At 45.1% G+C, this 18,259-nt stretch overlaps 1 protein-coding gene across 1 annotated transcript; it reads left to right on the top strand.

Moving 5' to 3' along the window:
- Positions 1 to 1,384: 1,384 nt before the first annotated feature.
- LOC147899015 (cytochrome b6f complex subunit (petM)) lies at positions 1,385 to 2,052 on the top strand. Its single transcript, XM_087378339.1, has one exon. It carries the CDS (start codon positions 1,518 to 1,520, stop codon positions 1,887 to 1,889), a length of 372 nt encoding a protein of 123 aa, XP_087234465.1. The 5' UTR covers positions 1,385 to 1,517; the 3' UTR covers positions 1,890 to 2,052.
- Positions 2,053 to 18,259: the final 16,207 nt, after the last annotated feature.

An 18,259-nucleotide genomic window follows, 5' to 3' on the forward strand; every position in this document is an offset into this window, starting at 1 on the left:
TATTTGGATTCATGTTCAATAATAATTTGGAATCTTTGGAAATATGATGTAACTTTGTTTCTTCGTAAAGAGAGTAATTAGTGTGAAGTAGTGTGTAGAAACTTTAGCTAGAACCATGACGTGCCATGTTCAGGGGAAGTAAAGACCTTTTAGGAAAACATGTTTTCATGCTTTATGCATACTAGCATGCTAAAATTGTGGTTATAGGATGGATGTGTGATGAATATATACTGTATAAAATCTAAATTCTTAAGCACATTTTGAGGGTAGTGAATTATGCTAAAGAAACTTCTTCCATCCTTTTACTAAGGTTAGTTTTCACATAGTGCTTGACGGGTGGGGGGTTGGGAGTTCGAAGATTGGGGAAGTTCACCATACGGGTATACCCAATATCACATGCATTCAAGAGATAATTTCCAAATCCATGTTTACATATGTTTTTCTTAAATCAAAATTATATCAAAATTTTTGAATTTTTTTCTAAAGTGAATAAATAGACCCCTTACATGCACATTGCTCTAAGCAGGTCGCCTTTTTTAGCTCCTTGATTGCATGCTCGGCCCTCCTTGATCCTTTCCCAAAGGGGGCTGGTTCTTTCCTTAGGGGCCCAGCCCCTCCCTTCATGTCGCTTCCTCCTTCCTTGATTTGAGCTTCTTGGTTGTAGGCTCGACCCTTGTTGCTCCTTTCCTAAAGGGGGTTGGTTCCTCCCTTCAGGCTCCTTTTCCTCACAGTCAAGCTCGAGCTTGAGCTCCTTGTCTTTTGCAATTTTTGCCCAAGTGGCAAATTGAGCTGTACCATCTACTTTCTCGTCATAGATAGTTGTAGCATGCAGCCACATTTGATTTGTCCATGATCTAGGCAATGGCAAATGGTGTTCTCTACATAGCAAGCTTGCATGCACATGTTTAAATCCCTCAAATTTCTTGTACATGTTTAAATCCCTCAAATGTGTTCCAAGCCTTGCAATAATTTTAAAGTGATCCTTGTAAATATGTGATCCCATAGCTTTTTTTCCTCCTTGCTAGGTCCCTTGTGGTCTACAAATGAGACCGAAATCTTGACTCATCAATTCTTGGGTGATTGTTTGAGGTTGCAGAAGGGAAGGAGACTCGACATGCTAGAATCTAGGTGCACGATTGTTGATTTTTGAGGCTACATGATCCTCTGAATGGAGGATTTGTTGTGAATACAAGAAGATGAACTACAAGTGTGGGAGAAAAGGGCTTGTTATAGAGCAGCACCTGAGTTGGCTACTTGTGTTCGAATCCTTGAAGACCTCAAGATGGCCCCTAGTGTAGGCCATGAGGGGTCCCTTGTAAGTCGTGTGTTCGCACATTTATGGGGGCTTATGATGAGGGGATTGGAGTGGGGGGTGCGAGTGCCTCATCCATTCAAGCCCTATCTCTTGAGCGGAAACCTTATCCTTCGCTGTTACTCGAGTTGGAGATGAAAGCTAACTAGCTGCTGCGCAGCATCAACCCTCACTTCTCTCTCAGAGCTTGTGAGACACCGCAGGCATGGCGTCTATAGCCGCTGCCCTTCCCAGCTACCACAACCTCTCCGCTGCCTCCCTCGACTCGTCCCCCCGCATTCCCCGCAACAAATTCTCCGTCAAGAGCATGAATTCCTTCTCTGGCCTCAAATCGCACAATCATATCTCTGCCCTCGGTTCGATGCCCTCCTCCGAGCTCCGATTCGCCCAGCTTCTCGCTCAGTGCTCCGCTGCCTCATCGGCTCCTTCCCGAGGCGGCGCTGCGGCCTCCTCCTGCAACGTCGCGTCTGAAATCTTCAGGGTTGTTCCCATCATGAGTGCCCTCGTGCTCATCGGCATCGCCCTCGGTTTTGTGCTTCTCCGCATTGAGGCCGCTGTCGAGGAGTCTGAAGAGTAGATCTGATCTGCGGTAGTAGAAGGTGTGCCCCATTGGCAATGTATTGAGTTTATCTGGGAGTCTTTCCGTGTGTAGCAAGAATGGCCGAAGCTTGCCTTACTTTATTAGGGTTAACTCTGAGTTTTTCCGGCTGCCCATATAAGAACAGCGCAGAGCTTGTACACATATGTCCAATTGGTAACTGTGCATATTTCCGCTAAACTATGCTTGTGCTGTGTCGACGGCTCCCTGCATTTGTCAGTGACTACCTTTAATTTAACACTCGGACTAGCTTGGACGTGTGCTTGTCTTCCCATCGCGAAGGTTTTTGCGAACTGTACTCTGCGCTATTTGTTTGACATGAATGTGAGAGAGAGAGAGAGAGAGCGCGCGCGCGCACGGTGCCCAGGCTTTTGCTTATGTTTGGATGTTTGAATGGCTTTATGCTCATGTTATATCCTGATTCTTTATATTCCTTCTGTCTCTCCCTGCGCCGAAGTGGACACGTGAAACAGTCAAACGAATCGTAAGCAAATTTCTTCCATATAGTTTGACCCTTACCTAACTACCACCTCGATTTTAATTACTTCATGCATAGGCAAATCGTGTAATTCTTACATTTATTCTACTTTTATTTTTGAAGTGATATACATTTATTCTACTTTCATTTTTGAAGTGATATACATTTGTACCAAGTAAGGAAGACTTTACTATCTCATTTAAAAAGCTTCTCGTGATAGAGTCTAAGGCAAGGTTCAGACTAGGCCAGCGGCCATGTTCCAAAATGCAATGTGAAGGGATACGAGCACCCTTGGACCAATAGCGTATGCGGGCTCGGACATGGCAGTTAAAGATATTTGTTCGTGGGTTGAAGGCCGTCCATAAGATGGTTGGTGGAAGAAAAAGGCCGCGAGATAACCTGATTGGTGATTGTGTGCGAGACATCCACGACACTGCACCACTTACAAAGGTTAACACAAAACCAGAAGTGGATCTCCTACTATCCACATGTCCTACATAGTTTGAATCTGTGTACCCAAGTACAGGCATGTCTCCTCTACCAAAGCAGATGCACATCTCTTTGGTACCCTTCATGTACCTCATGATGCACTTAATTGCCTCCCAATGCCTCTTTCTTAGATTATCCATATACCGGCTAACAACTCCCACTGCAAATGCAATGTCTGGTCTATCTATGCTATCATAGCATAGATAAGACTCCCAATTGCTGATGCATAAAGAACCTTGGCCATCATGGCCCTTTCCTCATCTGATTTGGGACTATCTGTATGACTCAGTTTCACATATGGAGGCAATGGAGTACTCACTGCCTTCCCCCCCTCCATATTGAAACGTTGCAATACTTTTGTAACATACTCTTTTTGTGAAAGCCAAAGGAGTTTCCTACTCCGATCACACGTGATGCACATACCAAGAATATGACCTACAAGTCCCAAATCCTTCATATCAAAGGCCTCATGCAACTTGGCCTTTAATGCATCTAGCTCATAAGTATTCTTGCTAGCCAATAGCATATCATCCACATATAGTGCTAAGATTATCAGGCTATTATCCTTAGCCCTTTTAGTGTAGAGGCAGTGATCAATTTCACTCCTTCTAAAACCCTGGGACCGAATGAAAGCATCAAACTTCTGATACCGTTATGTAGGCACTTGCTTAAGACCATAGAGACTCTTCTTCAGCTTGCAAACTAAATGCTCTTTGTCCTTTTCTTCAAAGTCTTCTGGCTGTACCATGTAAATTTCCTCATGCAAATCCCCATGCAAGAAAGCTGTCTTGGAACAATTATTTGGTGGGAAGTCCTCCCCATCTCATTTAGCTTCTATTTTTCAAGGGGGGTTCCTATCTTGGCTCCTCGTCTTGTGCACTTTGTTCTGGCTACTGTTTGTGACTTGCTACTATTCTGATTTTTTTAATTCAGTAAATCATTTGGCATCCCAACATTTCTCCAATCCTTAACAATTTTAAAGCCCATGTTTCACTTCTGCTTCCTTGAGCGAGCATTGAGAGGATCGCCAGCTCTCTCTCTCTCTCCCAAGACCCACCTTGTGCATCATATGCTCCAAGAATCCACCTCGACATGATCTTATGCCTTCTCCGAGTCCAGTAAAAACATTGTTACAGGTTTTTCTCTTGCTACTGTGCCAAATCAATCGCCTCCTAAAACGTAAAGATATTATCAACAACATTGTGATCTGAAACAAGCACATCAAGTGCTAAGAGTGTCGTCTACAAGTGACCCAAGAAATAAAGATTTTCGCTAAGATCTTGTAACCTCTGTTGAGAAAGGCAATGCGATGGCATGAAGGGTATCAAGATGATGGCCAAGAAGTAAGCTCATCTTCTCCCCACTTGTTTGGCCTAGAAGGACCCACTAGGCTACAAATCTCTCCTCGTTGATAAGTACAACATGTGCATCATAGCTCTGTGACCTTCATTTTATAGACCCATTTACATGGCAATGCTTTCTTTCCATGTGGCAAAGAAACCAAGTCCCAAGTCTTATTCTTCATAAGTGAACTCATCTCTGATTGCATAGCATACTCCCACTTGCGTTGATCCTCGCGCATCATAGCCTCTCTGTAGCAAGAAGGCTCCCCGCAATCAGTAAGCATCACATAGTCTACCCCTGGAACAAACCTATCAAGCGGTCTAGACACTCTAGATGATCTTCTCAAGGGCATTTCAGCTTGCTGTCCCACCTGCATATCAGCCACATTTGGCTCATCATTTCCACCAATAGATGATCCATCATCTTCCCTTAATTGTATACTTGTGGGAGTACTTGGTGGTACCATTTCTTGCACATTTGGTGCATGGACAGCTTGCTACCTATCAACATATGTAGGTGGATTCACATCCTGGAAAGTGATTCTCCTCATTTCCTTATCCCTCATGGTTGCCTTGTGCATCTTCTTTTCATTGAAGACTACATCATGGCTGCGTATGATCTTCTTTGCTTCTAGATCCCAAAGACGATAGCCCATCTCTCCACTTTCACCATAACCCAGAAAGATGCATTTCCTAGACTTAGGATCTAGCTTCTTTCGAAGCTCTTTTGGCACATGTGCATATGCCTCACACCTAAATATACGCAAATGAAAGGAAGAGGGCTTCTTGCCACTCCATGCCTCTTCAAGAATACCACCATCCAAACTCTTACTAGGTGATCTATTGATCACATGCACTGCAGTCTTCATTGCCTCAGCCCAAAAACCACCAGAAAGACTTGCATTGGAAAGCATGCATTGCAACCTTTCGTGAATGATATGGTTCATCTTTTCTGCAACTGGATTTTGCTCTAGAGTACGAGGGGATGTGAGCTCCCTCTTAATCCCGCGTGTATCACAAAAATGCTGAAAGTCATGAGAGAGATACTCTCCACCATTGTCAGTCTGTAGGCATTTAAGCGTTCTACCTGACTGATTCTCAACCAAGGCCAACCATTTCTGAAATACCTGGAACACATCACTCTTCCAAGCTATAGCATCAGCCCACACTTTCCTAGTTGCATCATCAATGAACGTCACATAGTATTCAGCCCTGCCTAATGACCGTGTAGGCATGGGACCACATATGTCTGAATGAACCAAATCAAGCTTTTCAAACTCTTTCTTTCCCCTTCTTTTATGGGCTGATTCAGTCTGCTTCCCATAGAGACAGTGCTCACAAAATTCAAAATCAGAGAAACTCAAATGCAGTACATAACCCAAACGGCATAAGAGTTTCATTCCATTCTGGCTCATGTGCCCCAACCTGCAATGCCACAAAGAAGTGCTTGGCTGCTCGGTTATTACAACAACATGATCAAATACCCTTGATACATGTAAGGGATACAAAGTCCCACACTTGGCACCCCTGGCCTGAGGAGAGAAGATTGGTATCCGAAGCACTTGCTCAACTATCTTGTGTGAAGTTAGCCATGACTCCACAGTCATACGTGACTCCCTTTGAATCGATGCGTTCCTGAGGAGAGAAGATTGGTATCCGAAGCACTTGCTCAACTATCTTGTGTGAAGTTATCCATGACTCCACAGTCATACGTGACTCCCTTTGAATCGATACGTTCCACGCAAAAATGTCATCCATATGACCATAATGCCCTGTACTTTTTGTTTTGTAAAAGAGCATCATTAAAACAATGAAGATGCATCTATTTTATAGCGTATATTGCAACAAATAATTACGTCAAGAGGTAAGAAACTTACATGCACCATACATCTAGATGATAACTCTCGCTCGTGCTCGTTTATTGTCTCTCCATCACGTTCGGCTTTACGTAGAGCCAGTTGTAGCCAATCAAGCTACATGTGAGTGGGGAGAAGAGTCAGATCCCGTGGATATGGCTACGATCACCTGTACATTACTTTGAATCTCGTCCTTGCATTTATTCTTTCTGCTTTGGCCACTTCATATCTCTCAATCCACTTCTACATCTCAAGGCTATTGAGGATACAAAGCTTATTGAATTTCTCCATTTGCTCTTCACTCATCTTTCTTTCAATCCCTTTCCTTGGGGAACCTCGCCAACGATGCGATCATCATCCTTGTTATGCTAAGCTTGTGGCATATCGAGATCCATGGATGCAAGAAACTCTGTGATATATACTAATGACTCTTGCACAAGCCATCCCTCTGCCATGCTTGCTTCTGGTCTTGCTCTTTGTCTTACAAATCCCTTCAAAGTTTTCATAAACCGCTTGAGAAAAAACATCCATCGACTATGAATGGTACCTGCAATAGCCACCTCATCAACTATGTGCACAAGCAAGTGGACTTGAGTTGTCATAATGCTTGAGGGAAAGTGCTTCTCAAGCAAGCATATGGCTTTGATGGATTCCACCCTAGCCTTCTCGATGCTCGATATGGAGATCTCTTTTTGAGATATCCACCTATTTCACATGTCCATGTAAGATATTTCATAATCAATCTACAGATTAATCAGCTTAAATTGAAGAAAATGCAATCAATGCGATTCGATAGTAAGCATACCTCACAATACCACAGATCTTGAATATAGCATTTCTAACATCTTCTTGTAAGCACCCTTTTATTGTAATTAGGAGGATGAACTATCAAAGCAATAAAGAAGTCATGTCAACAATATAACATAATCATAATCACGCTAACGCATCACGATTATTGGTACACTAATTCTACTTAGAATACCTGTAAGACCTTGTGCCAATCATGGGACTTGAGCCCACTAAGCTTATTGTCCTTTGAAAATGCTTCTTTCAAGCAATGCATGTACCCTATCGGTGTTTGAAAAGAGGCAATGTCCGCCTTGACCGCTGCCTCCTCCCTCGTAGAGAGGATCCATGTTGCTTTCGGGAGGACAACTTTTCCCGAAGCATGCGCTTGGGGCCACAAACAAGACATCCAAACATTTTTCCTCATATGTTTGGAGTAGCGTGCAAGCGATTTCAAACCCGATCCACAAACAGGACAAGCATGGTACCCACTTGTAACAAGTCCTGCATGCGTGCATGAATGTGTTAGTATAAGACATGCATGCGACAGAGAGTCATAAAAGCATAATCCTATATTATACATGTAGAGACACAACCACGTACCTGCGCACTCTCCATATTCTGGGTAGTCATGCATGGTCCACATCAAGATATCCCTGACCAAAATATCATTGGTATGTTTAGGAGTTCTAGAAATATCAAAGACCCGCACTCCTCTCCATAATATTTATAACTCCTCTATCAAAGGTGCCATGTACACGTCCATATTTTTTGCCTTGTACTTTCCTGGCACAAGTAGTGCAAGCATGAGGTGTCCCTTTTTTATTGTTAGCCATGGTGGGATATTGTAATTCACCACGACTATGGGCCATGTCGACCAAGATATCGAGTGTAACCCGAAAGGATGGTATTTGGTGCAGGCAACATCTTCTGGAGCAACCTATCACAATTCAAACATACATAGGCTTCGAACAATGATGATTTGGTATACACTCATCCATACATGATGATTCTCGAAACAAACAATATCCAAATAATGAGTCAAATTAATGCAAGAGCCTTATTAAGGCCGAGACACTTGTATCCGACCACCCATACTTCACTTGCAGATTCAAGATTGAGAGACAAGCATGTAGTTTAGACATCCTAGCACCCTCATACAATTCTATTGATTGCAACTCTCGCATTTTGACCTCTGACTCTGACAGCACGTGTACATGGGATGTAGTGCCCCTAAAAATAGAATCCATCGTGTCGACCATACCCTCATTATCATCCGGGAGACTATAGTCTTGCTCAAAGTGTAAAGGTATATGCATACCCTCGTCAGCCTCCTCATCCTATTTTAAGATTTCGTGTAAATAAAAGATCTTGTATTTCCTGGTATCCAATATTAACCGCGAACTTAAATAGCTTTGACTTACCGATAATCCATCAACATGTGCAACACCAACGGTGGGTATTGGTTCGGGCTCCTCCCCATACATCCGCAAGTGGCACATGATAATACGACATTGATGTCGTACTTCTTGCTTGCAATGAGTGCAATGATAATATAACCTCTCCATAAGCCACTTTGTGCTCCCGAGCGTTGGCACATCATTGGACGAGCTTCCACTCGTCCCTTCCATCTACACTTATAAAATCACAACATAAGTTGCAAGAAAATATATTAACAGTTATAAAATAGCACCTATGAGCTTCTTTTTTAACTAAAAACATAGTGTCTCTTAAAGCGTCGCTATATAGCGCTGTTTTGCTTTGTTCCGTCACTATATAGCGACGCTTTTAATTAAAAACATCGCTATATAGCGACGGAAAAGCGTGCTATATAGCGACGCTGTGGGTTAAAACCGAAACCCAACGCGTCGCGCGGCACTTTCTTTAGCACTCTCTAATCTTTCAAGTAAGCAAGGCAATCTCTCCTCCCACCTATTTCGGATGACCTCCGACTCTATTCTCCACTCTCACTCCTCTCCTAGCTCTTGTGCTCCCTCTCCACCCTTCTCTCTCTTTGGTTTCTTGAAAGGAAGTTTTTCAAGAGGTGAGTCTCTTTCAACAATGTAGGTAGGTTTTTTGTTAGATTTCGTTTCGTGAGTGCCTCTCCTTGTATTGCTAAACCTATAAACTAGTTTTCATGCTTGATTTCAAAGGATTGAAACAAAAAATGAGATTTTAAGAAAGAAAGAAGACTCATCTCTTCTAGTCTTTTTTGTATTTATCTTCCTTCTCTTTCTCCTTGTCTCCTCAATCTCCTCTTTTCAAGAAGTTGCTTTTGTAATCTCCTCCTTCCTCTAACATCTTATTTGAAAAATGGTATGTTTCCTCTCTTTTATAGGGCCAGTCCACAACACCGAGCTAGACGTACTATTCCAGGTTAAGTGCTTCCTCTTTTTTCCATTTGTTATTTTTGTTATTTGCATTGGCCTGTAGCTAGCGCCTTAAGCGCTAGCTGCAGTGATGGGCGTAGGAACTCCTCTTATGCATAAGCATAAGCATGAGCATAAGAGAAGAAGACATATGCTCATGCTTATGCTTATGCATGAGCATAAGAGAAGTAAACATATGCTCATGCATAAGCATGAGCATATGTCTCCTTCTCTTTACTTTCCCTCTTCTTCTCTCTTCTTTCCCTCTTTTTCCCTTTTTCCAATCTCTCTTCTCCTCTTTTCCCCTCTTTTCCCTCTTTCATGCTCATGTTCTTATGCTCATGCATAAGCATAAGCATGAGCATATGCTTTCTTCTCTTATGCTCATGCTTATGCTTATGCATAAGAGGAGTCTTATGCATAAGCATAAGCATGAGCATAAGAGAAGAAGACATATGCTCATGCGTCTTATGCATAAGCATAAGCATGAGCATAAGAGAAGAAGGCATATGCTCATGCTTATGCTTATGCATGAGCATAAGAGAAGTAGACATATGCTCCTGCATAAGCATGAGCATATGTCTCTTTTTCCCTCTTTCCCCTTTTCCCCCCTCTTCCCCATCTTCTTCTCTCTTTCCCCTCTTCTTTCCCTCCTTTCCTTCTCCTTCTCCTTCTCCTTCCCTCTTTCAATCTCTTTCCCCCTCCTCTTCTCTCCTTCTCTTCTCTCTTTCTTTCCCTCTTTTTCCCTTTTTCCAATCTCTCTTTCCTTTCCCTCTTCTTCCCTCTTCTCCTCTTTTCCCCCCTCTTTTTCCTCTTTCATGCTCATGTTCTTATGCTCATGCATAAGCATAAGCATGACCATATGTCTCCTCTCTTATGCTTATGCTTATGCATAAGACTCCTCTTATGCATAAGCACAAGCATGAGCATAAGAGAAGTAGACATATGCTCATGCATAAGCATGAGCATATGTCTCTTTTTCCCTCTTTACTTTCCCTCTTCTTCTCTCTTTCTTTCCCTCTTTCCCCTTTTCCAATCTCTCTTTCCTTTCCCTCTTCTTTCTTTTCCCCTCTTTTCCCTCTTTCATGCTCATGTTCTTATGCTCATGCATAAGCATAAGCATGAGCATATGTCTTCTTCTATGCTCATGCTCATGCTTATGCATAAGAGGAGTCTTATGCATAAGCATGAGCATGAGCATAGAAGAAGACATATGCTCATGCTTATGCTTATGCATGAGCATAAGAGAAGTAGACATATGCCCATGCATAAGCATGAGCATATGTCTCTTTTTCTCTCTTTCCCCTTTTCCCCCCTCTTCCCCATCTTCTTCTCTCTTTCCCCTCTTCTTTCCCTCCTTTCCTTCTCCTTCTCCTTCTCCTTCCCTCTTTTAATCTCTTTCCCCCTCCTCTTCTCTCTTTCCCTCTTCTTCTCTCTTTCTTTCCCTCTTTCCCCTTTTCCAATCTCTCTTTCCTTTCCCTCTTCTTCTCTCTTCTCCTCTTTTCCCTCCTCTTTTCCCTCCTCTTCTCCTCTTTTAATTCCCTCCTCTTCTCCTCTTTTCCCTCCTCTTTTCCTCTTCTTCCTCTTTTCTTCTTTTCCCTCCTCTTTTCTGCCTATGTTTGTTTTTTGTTTTTTGTTTTTTGTTTTCGTGTTTGTGTCTATGTTAGACATGGGATAACGTCGCACGTTCGACGAGTACGGACAGCCTCGCAGGAGGAGACATCACGATCTATATGCTCCAGAGGACTTTGATTCCTCTTAGGCGACACCTGAGGGGACTACCCTTGGTCCGACTCCTCTCGGATCACTGATTTTTCCTTGTGACTTGTTACAATAGATGCACAAAGGTTTTCTACCGTTTTGTGGAAGATGAAAAAATGATACATTAGTACAAGCCCATTCAATTTCAAATTTATTGGAGAGAGAGAGAGATTAACGTCTGCGAAAGACCTCATGAATCTATGAAACAAAGTACAAACACCAAAAAGTAACTTCATCCATTTGGAGAATGGAGAACCAGAGAATCAGGGGAGTGCACAAGGCAGCTCCAACCCAGTAATTATAGAGCATAGCTACATTCTAACTATCATAAGGTTGCATTTGTAACATTAGTTTAAGAATAAGTGTTTGGGTTTGGATTTGAAGTCCCTAATGAATGCTTTCCCATCTCAATAGACTGCCCATTTTCCTACTTTGCGTGCTTCCTTCACTTTGCTAAGTTCACCATTTCTTTGTTTAAGCTGGACTAGAGTGAGCTCCTCAGAACCTTCGAAGAAAGCCAATTCCTTCCAATCTCTTATCACCTGAGACAAATGAAGAGCAGAATCTCCCCACAGCATGCTATAAAGACTCAAATGCAGAATATCAAATACATACCAGACTATTGTACTGCCTGAATGTTCGCTCTGAAAGCAAACCCTGTACCTCAATGAGGCACCCACCAAGATCCTGTGTAATCCTGTACTGTCCCCTTCTGAAGTCCAGCATCCATCTGACCATGAGACCCCAGGGCTTTCCATGGAATCCACCCTCGTGTCAGTGTCAACAGCTACACACCTGGAAGGTACCAAGCGCTCCATACTGTCCTTCACCTTCACAAAGGCATCTGACTCCTCGTCGACCCACATCTCTATGTCAGACATCCTTACTGTGATTTCGGGATCAACATACCTGACCTCGGTAACACTCGGTGATGTCACCAGGAACAATTCTTCGATTACCACATTAGCTTTCGCCTTTCCCTCTGAATCTGGGTCAGACTCCTGTTTGTTTTTCAGATCCGCCTTTTTCTTTCTGCAGTCCTTTGCAAAATGTCCGGGCGTATCACAATAGAAACACTTCTTCTTGTGCTTCCTCTTCAAAGTCCCCTCGTCATCAGAGTCATCTTTATTGGACTTGCCACTGTTAGGCTTGCCCTTTCCCTTACCTGCGGAATCCTTCACCAGCATCGCCTTGTCGTCTTTGTCCCCGTTGTAGAGCTGCTCCCGAGCTTCCTCCTGTAGCAGTAAGGGACACAACTCCTCAAATGTCAGAGGTTTGGTTGTTGGAAAGGTCACCTCCCCATCTGTAAGCCCCCATATGAGGAGAGCATGGGGGAGGGAGACCTAGGGCAGTGCCCAACAGGAAAAGAGAGAAAGGGGCTGCCACATAGACAGCATCATGGCTGGCATGAGGACAGCACATCTCGAACTGTTAAGGGCAGGACAGAGGGCCAAGAAAGTACGGAGCAGAAGCAAGACAGTCTGGGACAGATTGCGGAGGATCTAGGACATGGAGGCGCACTGTTTGCACAGGTGCAGACATGGCAGGGAGTGCAGGCTCAGATCTGCAGCAAGGAATGTGACTGTCAGTGGGCAGGTAGCAGGCCTTTTATAGGCTGCATATTTGCCTTGAATGCAGGGCCAAAAGCCCTGGAAGTTTGGGCCATAAAAGGCCTGACTTGTGAGCCCTTTAAGGGAGATTTTTACGGACTCTAGTCTAGAGATAGCCAGCAGATAGGAGGACTTTTGTGGTAAGATCAGAGGACCACACCATTGGTGGGACTCTGGATCTGTCTCTTTTGTATTGTGTCCATAGTTGTGGACGGAAATATATATTTTGGTGGTTTCTCTATCTGATTGGTTCATTGTCTAGTCTGCACACCTATTGTATGCACATAAGTAAAGAAGTTTGTGATTCCACACCCACACCGCACACTGTGTGAGCTCTTGGGCATTACTATAAGTCTTCCGCTACGTGTACCCTCTGTTGGGTATTTTTTAACATGGTATCAGAGCCCAAGTAGGAGGCTCACAGGTGTGGAAGCCTGAAGGCAGGGACCTTGCTGAAGGACGACCCTGATTCAGAAGCTCTAGGGAATCGACTTCCACGACTAGAGGATTGTGCCCTTGCGAGAAGGAGGGTGACTCAGGTTCAGTCAGGTGCGTTCAGAGTTTTGGTTTACTACATTTTAGTTTGGTTGACTTTGCTGAGTGGTATATACAGCAGAGATGTCGACAGCCTCTTCAGCCCCTGCTATCCCTTCCTCCTCCTCCAGTTTTCTCTCTTTCACTATCCCTAACTTTGGAGAGTCTGGGAACCTGGACAAGACTAATTACCCGATCTTGAAAGTGAAGATCCGGAGTCATTTAGTGGCTCAAAAGTTGTGGAAGCTGACCACGGGAGAGGAGTCGAAGCCGGCAGACATGGCGGACAGTAAAGGGAAGGTACTCATGGCAGTAGACAGAGAAGAGCTTGAAGCTTGGGAAGAAAGAGATGCCCATGCCCTGGCAATAATCATAGGGACTACGGCGGACTCTGTTCTTCCGCATATCCAACTGGCCGAGACGTCAGTAGAGGCATGGACCACACTGAAGGATCTGTACGAGACAGACAATACCTTCCGGATCGTGCTTCTTCAGCATCAACTCTACAATCTTGATATGGAAGAAGGCGATACGGTACATAGCCATTTGACAAAGGTCAAGGTGGTGCGGGATCAGTTGGCAGCAATTGGTCAGAAGACAAACTCATGCCATCTGGCCTTGATGGTACTGAGGAGATTGCCTCGGAGTTTCAAGAGCTTTGTTACGACTGTGACAGCAAGACAGAGGACCAAACCTCTGACATTTGAGGAGTTGTGTCCCTTATTGCTACAGGAGGAAGCTCGGGAGAAGCTCTACAACGGGGACAAAGATGACAAGGCGATGCTGGTGAAGGATTCCGCAGGTAAGGGAAAGGGCAAGCCTAACAGTGGCAAGTCCAATAAAGATGACTCTGATGACGAGGGGACTTCGAAGAGGAAGCACAAGAAGAAGTGTTTCTATTGTGATACGCCCGGACATTTTGCAAAGGACTGCAGAAAGAAAAAGGTGGATCTGAAAAACAAACAGGAGTCTGATGACCCAGATTCAGAGGGAAAGGCCAAAGCTAATGTGGTAATCGAAGAATTGTTCCTGGTGACATCACCGAGTGTTACCGAGGTCAGGTATGTTGACCCCGAAATCACAGTAAGGATGTCTGACATAGAGATGTGGGTCGACGAGGAGTCAGCTACCTTTGTGAAGGTGAAGGACAGTATGGAGTGCTTGGTACCTTCCAGGTGTGTAGCTGTTGACACTGACACGAGGGTGGATTCCATGGAAAGCCCTAGGGTCTCATGGTCAGGTGAATGCTGGACTTCAGAAGGGGATAATACAGGATTACACAGGATCTTGGCAGGTGCCTCATTGAGGTACAGGGTTTGCTTTCAGAGCGAACATTCAGGCAGTACAATAGTCTGGTATGTATTTGATATTCTGCATTTGAGTCTTTATAGCATGCTGTGGGGAGATTCTGCTCTTCATTTGTCTCAGGTGATAAGAGATTGGAAGGAATTGGCCTTCTTCGAAGGCAGAAGGGGAAGTATGGATGCTTCTTCAAATCTCGGACACAGATTGCTAGAAGGTGGTGGACAAAGAGTACTGAAGCCAGAAGAGTACCTGCTTGAGAACTCAGCGAGAGTTCGTGGTCCAGGTTATCTGGATAAATTCATTGGTTACAGACTTTGCCAAAGGAAGGACGGGTTGAAACAGACCCTCAGAGCATGGTGCCTGGAAGACTCCAGGTTGTTCACTCATTATGAGGGGCATGACTGGAAGATCGTGACGGCTGGGTTGCTCAAGTTCAGAGGCGGGAATGTGACTGAAGGAGGTGGTACCAGGAGGTGCTACCAGAGACGAACCTGTATACCAGGATGGTGTGCGGAAGCGGAACCGGACCTGGTGGAGCAGGAGCCACTGGATGAAAAGCCAGGAAAAGATTTCGACACCGAAAGGTTCCAGAGGACTACGACCAGGGAGTTACTGGAGCATCTTCATCGACGTGTTGGCATTGGACTGAGATGTGTCGGTGAGAGGGGGTGTTGGAAAGGTCACCTCCCCATCTGTAAGCCCCCATATGAGGAGAGCATGGGGGAGGGAGACCTAGGGCAGTGCCCAACAGGAAAAGAGAGAAAGGGGCTGCCACATAGACAGCATCATGGCTGGCATGAGGACAGCACATCTAGAACTGTTAAGGGCAAGACAGAGGGCCAGGAAAGTACGGAGCAGAAGCAAGATAGTCTGGGACAGATTGCGGAGGATCTAGGACATGGAGGCGCACTGTTTGGACAGGCGCAGACATGGCAGGGAGTGCAGGCTCAGATCTGCAGCAAGGAATGTGACTGCCAGTGGGCAGGTGGCAAGCCTTTTATAGGCTGCATATTTGCCTTGAATGGAGGGCCAAAAGCCCTGGAAGTTTGGGCCATAAAAGGCCTGACTTGTGAGCCCTTTAAGGGCGGTTTTTACGGACTGGTCCGGTTCCGCTTCCGCACACCATCCTGGTACACAGCTCCATTTCTGGTACCACCTCCTTCAGTCACATTCCCGCCTCTAAACTCGAGCAACCCAGCCGTCACGATCTTCCAGTCGTCCCCCTCATAATGAGTGAACAACCTGGAGTCTTCCAGGCACCATGCTCTAAGGGTCTATTTCAACCCGTCCTTCCTTTGGCAAGGTCTGCAACCAATGAATATTTCCAGATAACCTAGACCATGAACTCTCGTTGAGTTCTCAAGCAGGTACTCTTCTGGCTTCAGTACTCTTTGTCCACCACCTTCTAGCAATCTGTGTCCGAGATTTGAAGAAGCACCAATACTTCTCTAGAGATAGCCAGCAGATAGGAGGACTTTTGTGGTAAGATCAGAGGACCACACCATTGGTGGGACTCTGGATCTGTCTCTTTTGTATTGTGTCCATAGTTGTGGACGGAAATATATATTTTGGTGGTTTCTCTATCTGATTGGTTCATTGTCTAGTCTGCACACCTATTGTATGCACATAAGTAAAGAAGTCTGTGATTCCACACCCACACCACACACTGTGTGAGCACCTGGGCATTACTATAAGTCTTCCGCTACGTGTACCCTCTGTTGGGTATTTTCTAACATTGGTCCTCTGTCCTGCTGTCACAGCTGTAACAAAGCTCTTGAAACTCCGAGGCAATCTCCTCAGTACCATCAAGGCCAGATGGCATGAGTCTGTCTTCTGACCAATCGCTGCTAACTGATCCCGCACCACCTTGACCTTTGTCAAATGGCTATGTACCGTATCGCCTTCTTCCATATCAAGATTGTAGAGTTGATGCTGAAGAAGCACGATCCGGGAGGTATTATCTGTCTCGTACAGATCCTTCAGGGTGGCCCACGCCTCTACTGACGTCTCGGCCAGCTGGATATGCGGAAGAACAGAGTCCGCCGTAGTCCCTATGATTATTGCCAGGGCATGAGCATCTCTTTCTTCCCAAGCTTCAAGCTCTTCTCTGTCTACTGCCATGACTACCTTCCCTTTACTGTCCACCATGTCTTCCGGCTTCGACTCCTCTCCCGTGGTCAGCTTCCACAACTTCCGAGCCACTAAATGACTCCGGATCTTCACTTTCCAAATCGGGTAATTAGTCCCGTCCAGGTTCCTAGACTCTCCAAAGTTAGGGATAGTGAAAGAGAGAAAACTGGAGGAGGAAGGGATAGCAGGGGCTGAAGAGGCTGTCGACATCTCTGCTGTATATACCATACAGCAAAGTCAACCAAACTCAAATGCAGTAACCCAGAACTCTGAACGCACCTGACTGAACCTGAGTCACCCTCCTCCTCGCAAGGGCACAATCCTCCAGTCGTGGAAGTCGATTCCCTAGAGCTTCTGAATCAGGGTCGTCCTTCAGCAAGGTCCCTGCCTTCAGGCTCCCACACCTGTGAGCCTCCTACTTGGGCTCTGATACCATGTTAGAAATTTACCCAACAGAGGGTACACGCAACGGAAATAATGCCCAGGAGCTCACACAGTGTGCGGTGTGGGTGTGGAATCACAAACTTCTTTACTTATGTGCATTCAATAGGTCTGCAGACTCATCAATAGACAATGAACCAAACCAGATAGAGAAACCACCAAATAATATATTTCCGTCCACAACTATGGACACAATACAAAAGAGACAGATGCAGAGTCCCACCAATGGTGTGGTCCTCTGATCTTACCACAAAAGACCTCCTCCTATCTGCTGGCTATCTCTAGACTAGAGTCCGCGTGCTCCACCTCGAGCGTGAGTAGACTTTCCGTGTAGAATGCTCCTCTCCACCTTGCTGTCTGGGAACCAGCCTAGGTGGGCAGCTTCCTGGCTAAGTCTGCAGCCCTGCTAGCACCTCTCTATCCTCCTGAATGTAGGTCCAGAGGGTGGCTACCTGCTGCTCCTTTCTGCTCTGGATCTGCTGCTGCAAGTGATACTGAAATGAGGCTAAATGGCCTCTTTATATAGGCCCCAAGGCCTGCACCAAAAAACCGACCAGTCTGTAAAAATCGACCAGTCTGTAAAAACCGCCCCTAAAGGGCTCACAAGTCAGGCCTTTTATCGCCCAAACTTCCAGGGCTTTTGGCCCTCCATTCAAGGCAAATATGCAGCCTATAAAAGGCCTGCCACCTGCCCACTGACAGTCACATCTCTTGCTGCAGATCTGAGCCTGCACTCCCTGCCATGTCTGCGCCTCTGCAAACAGTGCGCCTCCATGTCCTAGATCCTCCGCAATCTGTCCCAGACTGTCTTGCTTCTGCTCCGTACTTTCCTGGCCCTGTGTCCTGCCCTTAACAGTCCTAGATGTGCTGCCCTCATGCCAGCCATGATGCTGTCTATGTGGCAGCCCCTTTCTCTCATTTCCTGTTGGGTACTGCCCTAGGTCTCCCTCCCCCATGCTCTCCTCATATGGGGGCTTACAGATGGGGAGGTGACCTTTCCAACATGGCCTAGTTGGCCTAATGGTACTCCATCCTTCCAAAAAGATGGCAAGGATTCTATGTTTTGAAATAAGAAATGTCAAGGCTCCACAATGAAAGCTTGGAAGAAGCCATTTGTCGCTATCAAACTATCTAAAATATGTGGAAGAGACTTAGAATGAGGGAAAGGGAAGGATAGATGCAATTGGTGATAGACGTCACCATACACAAACATAAGGGTTTTCGTAAACATCAAAAGCTTACTTTTA

The sequence above is a fragment of the Dipteris shenzhenensis genome, chromosome 8 (assembly GCF_047967505.1).
Source record: "Dipteris shenzhenensis isolate YYH24624 ecotype China chromosome 8, Dip_SZ_1.0, whole genome shotgun sequence".
In the NCBI taxonomy this organism is placed as follows: Eukaryota; Viridiplantae; Streptophyta; class Polypodiopsida; order Gleicheniales; family Dipteridaceae; genus Dipteris; species Dipteris shenzhenensis.